The sequence below is a fragment of the Choloepus didactylus genome, chromosome 1, assembly GCF_015220235.1.
Source record: "Choloepus didactylus isolate mChoDid1 chromosome 1, mChoDid1.pri, whole genome shotgun sequence".
Classification (NCBI taxonomy): Eukaryota; Metazoa; Chordata; class Mammalia; order Pilosa; family Megalonychidae; genus Choloepus; species Choloepus didactylus.
In genome coordinates, this window is record NC_051307.1 from 149,302,675 (window position 1) to 149,314,847 (window position 12,173).

General features: G+C 37.3%; 1 protein-coding gene across 5 annotated transcripts in view; it reads left to right on the forward strand.

Moving 5' to 3' along the window:
* PLSCR4 (phospholipid scramblase 4) overlaps positions 1-12,173 on the forward strand; it is a 46,129-nt gene that overhangs the window by 20,848 nt on the left and 13,108 nt on the right. For 3 of the 5 annotated variants that reach the window (XM_037843144.1, XM_037843127.1, XM_037843135.1), the window contains 3 exons: positions 329-436; positions 5,146-5,173; positions 6,263-6,373. In XM_037843144.1, coding sequence (XP_037699072.1) covers positions 5,167-5,173; positions 6,263-6,373 — 118 coding nt within the window. In that variant the 5' untranslated portion in view covers positions 329-436; positions 5,146-5,166. The remainder of the gene's footprint in view (positions 1-328; positions 437-5,145; positions 5,174-6,262; positions 6,374-12,173) is intronic. The other 2 variants (XM_037843120.1, XM_037843152.1) reach the window with 2 other exon arrangements.

Below are 12,173 nucleotides of genomic sequence, written 5' to 3' on the forward strand. Positions count from 1 at the left end.
CAATCAAAACTATGAAATATCCTCCTTCAATAATGGTTTTTGTCTTAAAGTCTATTTTGTCTGATATTAGTATTGCCACTCCAAATTTTTTATTGTTTATCCTTATATGGTATCCCCTTTTGATTCTTTTACTTTAAATCTGTTTGTGTCTTTGAATCAAAAATACATCTCTTTTTCACAGCAGATAGTGGGATTATTCTTTTTTAGATCCATTCTGTCAATCTCTGCCTTCTGACTGTATTGTTTAATCCATTTTAATTTAAGATAATTACTAAGAAGGTAGGATTTATGTCAGACATTTGCTACTTATTTTCTGTATCTTTTGCAGCCCATAATCCCTGTTCTATCACCCGGCTTAGGAGCTAGAACTTCAGCAGGAACCAGACCCTCATATGGTCACTCCTGAACACTTGCCCCTCATCACCACTCCCTAGAAGTAACTCTTATCCTGAATTTCATACTATTATTCCCTAGGTTTTCTTTAAGGTTTTGCCCTCTGCAGTTCTTTGAAACTACATGTACCCCAGAAAAACATGTTTTTAAATTTCATCCATTTCTGCGGATGTGAACCCATTGTAAGTAGGACCTTTTGATGAGGCTACTTAAGTTAAGGTGTCACCCACCTCAATCATGATGGGTCTTAATCCTATTACTAGATTCCTTTATAAGAGAATGAAATTCAGGCAAAGAAGGAGAAAGCCACAGAAAGCAAGAAGCTGAAACAGCGCCCAGGAGAAAAGGAAGAGACCAGGAGATACCATCATGTGCCTGGCCATGCGACTGAGGAGCCGAGGGTCACTGGCAGCCAGCCCCTAACACCACAGTCTTTGGGGAGAAAGCAGCACCTTGATGAGACCTTGGACTTTCTTTTAGTCTCAGAACTATAAACAAATAAGTTCCCATTGTTTAACCCAACCATTTCATGATATTTATTTTAAGCAGCCTAGGAAACTAAAACTGATTTTGGTACCAGGGGGTGGAATGCTGCTACTGCAAATATCAAAAATGTAGAAACAGCTTTGGAATTGGGTAATGAATAGAGTATGAAAGAATTGTGAGCTGCTTATAGGAAAGGCCTAGATTACTTTAAAGAGACTATTTGTAGCAATATGGATGCTAAAGATAATTTCAATGAGGCCTTAAATGGAAATGATGAATATGTTATCAAAAACTGGAGGAAAGGTGATCCTTGTTTTAGAAGTGGCAGATAACTTGGCAAAATTGAGTTCTGATGTTTCGTGGAAGACAGTACTGGAAAAGGATGAACTTTGATATTTACCTGAGGAAGTTTCCAAACTAAATGTGGAAAATTCAGTCAGGTTTCTCCTTGCAGCTTATAGTAAAATGTGAGAGGAAAGAGATAAGTTGAGAACTGAACTTCTGGGCACAAAGAAACCAGAAGTTGATGGTTTGGAAAATTCTGAGCTTCTGGAAAGTAAGTCCCCAGATAATAGTGCTCCATGTGAGGATTTAACTGAAGATGGAAACAGTTAGCCATTTCAGGGGAAATTGGGATTGGAAATGCAGTTATCCAGGAAACGTCTGTGGAAAGTCATACTGTCTGACAGTTTGCATCCCTGTACTACATGCAAAACCAACAAGTTCTTTGCAAGATCTGTATGAATGGCGCTACTTCTAGCAAGGATTGAAAGGGACAGAAAAAGAACATATTAAAGGAAATATCATTTCACAGGCAGAACCATGGAAGCTGAGGTCTGGACTGAAGACCTCTTCTCAGGCCAAGAAAGTGGGCCTACGCATTTCTGTAGAAAGGGTGAGTCTGCCTCTGTGCTTGGAGTAGGCGGGCCTTCCTTCCATTATTCAATAAAGAGTGCTGCCACCCCAGTGTTCTGAGAAGGTTGACCATGTACCCCAGGCATTATGGATAGTCTAGCCAACACCCCAGTTCTCTGAGAGGGCAGAACCTGTGTCCTGGGTATTGTAGAATATCTGGCTACAACCTCAATGCTTGGAAAGGCTGGAGCCTTTGTCCCAGAGTGTAGGGAAAAAAGCATGGCTGCTGCACAAGCACTGGGAAGGAGTGAAGCTGCTGATTTATCAGGCCCAGAGGACGAAACATTGTCCCATAGATGACTTTCAGATCTTAAAATGTAATGGAGTATGCCCTACTGGGTTTCAAATTGTTTGGGACCTGTGACTCCTGTTTTCCTTCAGATTTCTCCCTATGAGAATGGAAATGTTTACATTATGCCTGTCTCTCCATTATAGATCAGAAGCAGATGCCTTATTCTCCAGGTTTCACGGGTCCACAAGCAGAGGGAAATTGTGCCCCAGGACAGACCACACCCATGACCTATTTTGTTGATACTTTGTGCTAAACATTGTTTCTCAAAGAGCTTAAGGCTTTGGAACATTGTGATAAAATTAATGTATTTTGCATATAGAAAGAGCTTGTCTTTTGGGGTTCCAGAAAGTGGACTGTGATGGTTTAAAGTTGTATGTACCCCAGAAAGACATGTTCTTAAATCTAATCCATTCCTGTGGGCTTGAACCCATTGTAAGTAGGACCTTTTGATGAGGCTACTTAAGTTAAGGTGTCACCCACCTCAAACAGGATGGTTCTTAATCCTATTACTAGAGTCCTTTATAAGAGAATGAAATTCAGTAAAAGTAAAGAGAAAACCACAGATAGCAAGAAGCTAAAACAGAAGAGACCAGAAGATGCCATCATGTGCCTTGCCATGTGACCAAGGAGTCAAGGGTTGCCAGCAGCCAGCCCCAGAACACCACAGTCTTTGGGAAAAAAACATTGCCTTGATGGCACCTTGATTTTGACTTTTTTTTAGCCTCAAAACAATAAGCAAATAAATTCCCAGTGTTTAATCTGACCCATTTCATGGTATTTACTTTAAGCAGCCTTAAGAAACTAAAACATTCACAAGTAATTATCTGTAAAAAAAATCATTTTTTTTTTTCAGTTTTCCTACTTTTGAACATTCTTAAGTGGAATCATGCTATACATGTTCTACAGGGACTTGCTTTTTTTGGTCAATGTTGTATTTTTGAGATGCATTCCTTTTGCTACATGAGATCATAGTTTGTTCAGTAATGACTAGGAAAAGTATCCTATTCCATCATGTGAGATACCACAATTCATTTATCCAGACTATCGCTGTTGGAAATTAGGATTGTTTTCAGTTTCTTTTACAATGAACAGTGGTTTTAAGAACTTCTTGTATGTGGCATCTGTGTACATGTGCAAGAATTGCTACAGGTTATATACCTAGGAGAGCCCAAGATTTAAGGTTCCAGAAAGGTGAGTTTGTTTTCAACACCAGGGGTTCTTATCATTGCAGGGATAGGACCAATCCCTTGAACTCCTTTGACTGGCCCTGAATTGTGTTCAGCTTTTTGGTGTGCCCCAGCATAAATTTTTACCTCTTGAGACATGACAGGTGCTGTATAAGTAACTGAGGCTCCAGAAGTGGAGTAGCTATGGTCCAAGTCTTGTCAGTCTGTTTGGCTATTGTTGGCAAGACAATCATTTGGGCTGGGGAATTATATCCAGCTTATGCTGTGGTGACTTTTACTGGATCATACTCAGTATCCATAGCAATGACTCATAGGGTATTCTAGTGCTGCCTTGACCTATTCTGCATTGGTGACTTTCCACTCCACTTAAACAGCAGAAATGACCACATTCCATACTCTCATAGGCAGGATGACATAGTGCAAAGAACATGGGCTTTGCAATCAGAAATACTTGACTTTAGCAGTGTTGGTCGTTTACTAAGCTATACAATTAAGTTACTGTATCTCTCTAAACCCATTTTCCCGTATATAAAATGGGGATAAAGCATGAATCTTAGAGCAATGTTGTCATAATCAGAGATCAGCCTTTTGTCTGAAACTTGATATGCATTCAGTAAATTACACTCTGTTGGTGGTGTTTTCCTTGTTACTTGTTATCACCCAAATCTCCGAAATCCTGAAATCACTTTCTCTACTGATAACCTTTTTTTTAATGCTTTATTGAATCCACTAAATCTGTACCCCCTCCTACAAAACCTGGTTTCAAATCCTATTTCAACTTCTGGTTTCCTTCTCTGATTATTCTCACACTGTTCATCCACACGTATTTTAAGTTTAAATATGTAACTTGTCTCCCTTTGGCTCCTTCTTAAATGTAACATGTCCCAATTTGAACTTTGATTCTTGCCCTCAATAGCTCCCACCCTCCCCTCCTCCACCATCTTCCTCTCTAGCTCAGTTAATGGTTGTCCTGGTGGAAAAACTGAGACCCAGCACTGACTCCTCTCCTTTCCTCTGTCATCAACTCCTGTGGATTCTGATTCCAGGCAATGTCATGCATCTGACCATGTTCAACCCTCTCCAGTTTCACTTCCCAGTGTCAGTCAGCTCAGCTCTCTCCTAGGTTAATTAACACAGCTGCTGCCACACTGCTCTCTGCTTCCACTCTGGCTCTTCCCCCTTGAAATCAGATCTGATCTGATCTGATTAAGAGTCTCGAAAAACTTCCCAACTGTAATTTTAACAAATTTCAAACAACTTGCTATTGGCCTCCTGAAATGATCTGATCTGTAGCTACATCTCTTAACCTCTGTTCTCTTTACTTTGTCCCAGTCATATCTAGGTCACCCAATCACCTCTTTCTCTCCGTTGAATATTCCAAGCTCATTCCCATTTCAGGGCCTTGCATTCACTTTCCTGTCTTCCTGGAACTTTCTTCCCAAAATATTAGTGTGTACCTACTTATTATAATTCTGATAGCTCAAATGTCACCTCCTTAGAGAGACTTTCCCTGACCCTTTTGGCACTCACTTCCACGTTATTTTTAAATCATTTCCTTTTTTTCTGTATAAGCATACTCTCTAAATTTAACCTTATGTATTTGTTAACATGTTTCTCTCTCTCACCCCACTAGAATATAAGCTCCAGCAGGATGGGCACCTTGTCAGTCTGGTTCACTGTTGTATTCTCAGCATCTATAATAGTGCTTGGTACATAATTGGTGCCCACAAACACATGATGAATTAATGAAGGAATGAATAAAATGTAACCTGAAGCAAAATAATTCCAAAACTCTTTGTATATTTTACTAAGTTATAATATAAGTTTATTTATACATATATATTTTAAGTCACAAGATGTTTTATTTTTCAGAATTAATTAGAACTCTTCAGAATGTCAGGTAAGTCTTTTGCGAACAAATTTGAATACACCTTGTTTCAGTTGTGAATTGGGTGATTGCTTTCCTTAAAAAATACATTCAGCTTCTTTCATTTTGAAGTTGTTTTATTATTGTTTAGCATTTGGAGAGTATAAATGTATCCATTTATGTATATGAACATTCTGTCTTTGGCAGAAAACAGTTAAAGGGGATTTATATTTACACATATGTACTCAAAGATCTTAAAAATATATGGGAAAAATTACTTAAAGGAAAAATAAGGATAGGAAAGTAACTCTGTGAAAGAGGTAATAGTAATAAAAAGCCTGCAGTGACAGCTTTGGTAGAGGATGCTTGAAAAGTGGGCCTTGCATTCTCTAGCAATTGATATATGAAGAGACACACCACATTTTGTTTTTTGTGAGATAAAAGTCATCCAGTTCTTTAGGAGATCCTTAACTAGGCCTTATGCTGAGTCCAGGGAGAAATTCATCCAGCCTCAATCAGAGGACAGTGTGTAACATTATGAAAAGTAGCCTCAATACCTCCCCTGCGACAGTTAGAGTGAATTATGGTGAGCATAAGTCACTGGAGATCCTCACAAAATCCCCTCTAAATTGAGTTGCTTATGGCATCACACTATTTACACATTACATATTTATGTTATCACATTTTGAATTTATTTAGACAGAACCACTGTCCAAAAGGGATTAGAGAGAAAAATCAGATTCACTATATGTATATGACTGTTCTCCATATTATGTAATAGGAAAAATAACTTCTGCTGTTGTGGAAGAAATTCATGTAGATAAGAGTCAGCATCAGCTCAGCTGAAGTACCAGTGTGACAGTTCGCTGCTCGATTGCAAGCAAAATGGAGTTGCTTCTTTTATTTATTCACCTTCGTTCATCCTGAAAATTCACCAAGTATATAAATAAGTTGAGGCCTAATATCTCATACCCAATGTATTATATATATTCAGTAAACAGTGTAATAATGTATTTCATATTGGTCACATTCATTGATGCATACCAACAATTAAAAAAATGAACCATTCAGTCATCATAGTCCCATTCCCTTTGTAAACCATGTCTGCTCTCTCCCCTCAAGGTGTAGTCCCTTCAGCCCCTGAGAAGTCTGCAGGTGAAATGGAAAATCAAATAAAGTCAACAGATCCAACACCTGATGACCTTCCAGATTACAATTCTCATTTTGTACCAGGTAGGTTAAACATTCAGAAAGGATCTTCCCCTTCCTCTAGAAAATTCTGCTGATAGTTAATGCTGTCTTTTAAATTAATTAATGAATTGAATTATTCAATAAATGAATTTTGAACACCTTCTGTTTGCCAGTTAGTTTCCTAGATATCAACTAGAACAGATTCCTGTCATCAAAAGAGTTACAGGCTACTGGAGTAGGAAGTTGTACGAATAATGATGGCAATCTCTGCACTCTGTTTTGGAAATATAAAGAGAATGCTTTAAGGACACAGAAGACAGACTACTCACTCTGCCAAGAGATTGAGGGAGGCCTTCACTTAGGAAATTAAGTTTTGGCTGGCTTGATAAGGGTTTTCCCAATCACATGAAAGGAGTGAAGAGACCCAATGTGACAAAGGAAAACCTAGCCAAAGCACAAGGCATGCAAGCCCTGGTATAAGACATACATGGGACAAATATCAGGAGGATTTTAGAGAAATGGAGGTGAGGGGTCCTGGGTGCTGCTTAAGGAGATTGTTGTTCTGGCAAATATTTTTATAAGTCTGAATACACTACTGGTGGGTTCTCAGGAAAAATGGACATTATTATACACTGTTAGTGGAAATTTGAATTATCATACTTTTTAGAAAGCAGTCAGGAACATGGAAAATTAAAAAAATTAAAAACACATGTGACTGAGAAAATAGTTTTAATCAGCATCTTGCTTAAATACATTTTTATGACTTAGGAAATGATGAATAAGGTATAATTTTTAAAAAATATATATTTAAATGTATATTTAGAGGTGGAAATCATTGCATTAGCCTCTGAAAGGACAAAAGAAACTCCACCATCCAGAGGATGGTGTCAAAGACATTGTTTGGGCCCTAGATATTTGCTCCACAGAACTCAGGTAACTTCCACCCCTGCAGAGTTTTCTGAAAACAGCAGTGCCTCCTTTTCCTCCTTCCCTCATGTGCAGGCAAGTCATTTGGATATGATCCAGTATAACCCTTCATTATTGTCTCAACTTCTAAATCCAAGCTGTTGACAATACTAAATTATAATGAAGCTGTATCTGATGACTTCTCTATATTTTGCTTTTGTGACTTTCAGCATGATCTACATTAAATTCCCCAATCACTCTGTATCCAACAATCTGGATTCCATTATGATAAGAATAAAAACTCGACCATTTCTGAGAAGCAAACTCTAGCTGAAAATCACAGTCTGCTCATCTGGGAATGTGTCTATTTATTTCTCTCTATACCAAAAAATCAGCAAGAGAGTAGGAAGCATCCTGCAAATGAAATTACTAGATACATTGAAAAATAGAGAGCATACAACTAGTGGATTTTCAATTATGAAAAATAGTAACAAAAATTCACTGTGATTGCCACCTTGTGGCTGGACTATGTGCTTATTTATTATGAGTGATGCTAATTGTATTCTTGTAATTCACATTAAGGAATGCCTGTACTTGAACTATTTGGCTTTAATTAATTCCTCTAAATTCAATTATATAGTTTCCATTTACATTATAGTACTGGATATATGTTCCCACAGAAAAACAGTTTTGCTCCAAATATGTTTAAAAGAATAGTTAATAAAGAACCCTTTATTATATGTAGCCTATTTAGAGAGAAAATAGCATTTTTTATGGAAAGAAAAAAAGGATAATATTCAAAATAACAAAGAAAACACAAATCTCATAGGCAGAATTTCTCACACTGGTATAGGTAGGATAATGCTCCATAACAGACTTCTTTATCAAAATTGAGATACTATAGTTAAACATGTTTAATTTTGTTATCCTGCAGAACAGATCCTAATGCTTAATGGCAATTTCAAAGTTCAAAAGGGGGTATAATAAAGGTTTCCCACACATGATTTGATCATGTTTTTTTCTTCACTTCTGTTAACATCTCTGGATAATATATACTAATAACAAAAGTCATTCAATTACATTTTAGTACATAATTTTTGTTGGAAATATAATCTCTATAATAAATAACCCCATAATCCAAATTGTAATTTTTTTCTGACTGATATATTGATTCTCGCTGAAATGAAATAATTATTATTAAGATTATTTATGTATTTTAGTTGCATTGTTGTTTTTAGGAATGGTTAAAAAAGAAGGGGAGGATTTCTTATTTCCAGTCTAATTTGGGTGCTCATAAACACAGTCCTTAAAGTATATACTTCATGACAAATTCAACACATTTCTTCCATTTTTTCCAAAGATAATAGACCTTTTTTATTCACTTAGCTCTAATTTGATATTGTTTCTGTTTACTATCATTTTTCCTTTATTCTCTCTGCTTACTCTCAGCCTCCCTGAAGGACTCTTTGTCCCCTACCTTAGAAACAGATATTCCCCAGAGTTCTTTGGTCCCCTTCTCTGCCTTGCACCCTTCCCTGTCTTCTCCTCTTACCTCTCCCATTTACTTCTTTTTTTTTTTTTACGATTCTCATAAGTTAACTTGCAGTTTCATTTGCTTTTAACCACTTATGAATCCCATATTCCCAGCCCACACTGACATTCTGTGCTCTAAACTTTTATTTCCAGCTGCCCATAGATCACATCCCCTGGAAGACAACAGAATCTTCAAGCTCAGCAATCCACAATACAATGTTTTCTTCTTACTCCCGAATGTATACCCTGTATTCTTTCTCTACTCTGGAGACTGACAGGAGTCTCAGTCAGAAATTTGAGTATCTCTCATTACCAATCCATCACCTAGTCAGATCTGTCTCTTAAATGTATGTTATTGTTTCTCCCCTTTCCACTCCTTTCAGCACAATCTTCCTTGCTTTCCTTGTCTACTTAACCAAGTATCTTCTGCCTACTTTAGACTTGTTATTCATTAAGGTTCTAAATGCAAATCTAATCACTCCACTTTCCAAATTATTAGCTTAAAGTTCAAGTTCCTTGCACACAGTACAGAGTCTGTTATAATCGGTACCCCTCACTGTCTTTCTTGTCTGCATACACAACCCTAACTCCTGCAGTACAGAGCCTCCTTTGAGTGTACTTCTCATTCTGATCTTTCTCCCTGGAAAATCCCCTTCAAGGAGCTGATGGCTAGGTCTAATATGGCCTTGAAGATTCACTAGGCCCTTACATCACGGAGTACCTGTTGTGCCTAGGTTAGGTGCCTGTCTTCTTAAAACACCACACTCACTTATGATTACACTGACTACTAGCTTAATGATTAAACTTTTACTTATGAATCTTTGTATCCTCCACCAAACCAGATGTTCTTGGGGCTCTGGCCTGTGTTTGTACATCTTTCTTTCCCTAGCAGCAGGCATAGCAGCTGGGCTTTCAAATCAGCTTGAGGAATGTTTCCTAGAAAAAGGAAACTTTATTTAGATTTACGTCATTGCCTTATTTTCAGACACTGTTAGAAGAATTGGTTTCATAACTCATGACTTTTATGAGTGGAGATTTTTATGAGTAACCAAAATGTCCCAGACTTCAAAAGCCACTCTTCATTTAATGTCCAAATCATAGGAATCTGAGCCTCTATCAAGGTTGCATTGTGGAAAGTGCCATCTTGGCTCCAGTTTTCCTCCCAGAGGACTTCTGGGAGTCCCAGAAAATGCCCTCACATGCCTCAGGTCGTTCTTGACATTAGTTGGCTTTCTAATCATCGAGTAACTCCAGCAAGTTATTTGTGTCTCAGTTTCCTCTTCTGTGAATTGAGGATAAGAATAGTACCTACTATGTAGTGTTGATGTAAAGATTATAAAATTTAACACTTGTAAAGTACTTAGAACAGTGCCTGGGAGATAGCAAGCATTAGCCATTATTATCTTTTCTTTCTTTTTCCTTTTTTTCATAATCAAACGTAGTTTCCCCTAAGAGGAGTTCCTTCCAGATCTGCATGGTATCCAGGACCCAGTTCTTTGGGAGACTCAGAGAGGGCATAATATCCACATTACCCTACTCTCAAGTCTTTAGTTCATTCTGCAGGAGTAACATTTTCAAAGAACAACCTGCCAATGAGACTGTCCACGCTTTTCAGGATCTATCAGCCTCTGCCCTATACAGCCTGTGGCATTGCTCTTTGATTATAAAAAGACACCAGATTTCCTGATTCTATAGACCCACAGTCCCCAAAGTCTGGTTTATGTAGGGCTACATAAAACCATCTGTGGAGCTTCAACATTATAGCCCAAGATGGGTTTCTCCTATCCCTGTCTTGTCCCCTGTAGCATGCTCACCCAGACGTGAGGTGAATCTTGATTGGGATTGCACTGAATCTACAGCTCAAGTTGTAAAGAACTTGCCATCCTAACAATACTGAGTTTTCCTCTCCATGAATATGGTTAGCTTTCCATTTATTTTTCCTTGATTTCTTTCATCAAAATTTGGAATTTTCCTCATAGAGATCTTGTAAATATTTTGTTAGATTTATACTTGTTTCCTTTTGTGTGTGTGTTAATGTAAATGGGGTAGTGTTTTTAAATCTGAAATTAAAATTGTTCGTTGCTGGTATATAGGAAAGCAATTGGCTTTTTTAAAAATTGCTTTATCAAATAATAAAACATTTCCAAACAAAACAAAGCAAAGCAATGGGGATTGACTTTTGTATATTAACCTTATAACTTGCAACCTTGCTATAATCACTTATTAATTCCAGTGTTTTCTTGGGTTGTTGTGTTGATTCTTTGTGATATTCTTCAGATAATCATTTCATGTGTGACAAAGATAGTTTTATTTCTTCTTTCCAAAACTGTATACCTTTTATTTCCCTAACTCATTTTATTGCATTAGCTAGGATTTCAAATACAATGATGAATAAGAGTGATGAGAGGGAAAATCTTTGTCCTGTTTTAGATCTTAGGGGGAAAATATCCATTATTAAGTGTGATATTAGCTGTAGATTTTTTTGTGGGTAAATTTTAACAAGCTGAATAAGCTCCCCTCTATTCCCAGTTTGCTGAGAGTTTTTATCATGAATGGGTATTGGATTTCATCAGATGCCTTCTGTATTTATTGATATGATCATACGATTTTTTTTTCTTCTTTAGACTGTTGATGTGATGGGTTATATTAATTGGTTTTCAAATGTTCAACCAGCCTTACATACCTTGAATAAATCCCAACTGGTCATGGTGTATAATTCTTTTTATACATTATTGCATTCAATTCACTCGTATTTTATTGAGGAAATTTCATGCCTATGTTCATGAGAGTTATTGATCTAGAGTTTTCCTTTCTTGTAATATCTTTATCTGGTTTTGATATTAGCGTAATGATGCTGGCCTCATAGAGCTAGATCTTGTATACAGATAATAGTCACTGAGACAAATAAGCCTTTAGAGTGAGGTTTTATGTTTTCCAGCTAGGAGTTAGGCTGTATTTAATGTTTGCTGCAACTGTAGGTATTAGAGTCAAAATTTCATCTAGTATACTTTATTTTGCCTCTCTTTCTGCCATTGGGTTTCCCTAGAAACTCTTTCTTAAACAGAGTCTATTTCTTACATTTCTCTTTGTTACAATTCACTGTTGAGGTGGTGGCAAGACATCGTGGCAGTGAGTGAGGGGAAGTATTCTATAGTCTTATGATTAACTCCACACTTTTTTGAGTGTGCCAGAGTCCCTGGGATTCTTTCAGAATAGTTTCTTAGCCTTTTGTTTCCCCTACCATTGTATGAGACAGTAATTTAGAGGGGGCACCAATTGTCTGTCCTTCCCCTAGGTCATACAAGGTTCCGATAAAGTAGTTTCCCTTAAGAGCAGGGCTTTGTTAGGGCAAACAAAGAGCTTTGGGCTTATTTAGAAATTGTACTTTTCCCCACCCCCTGAC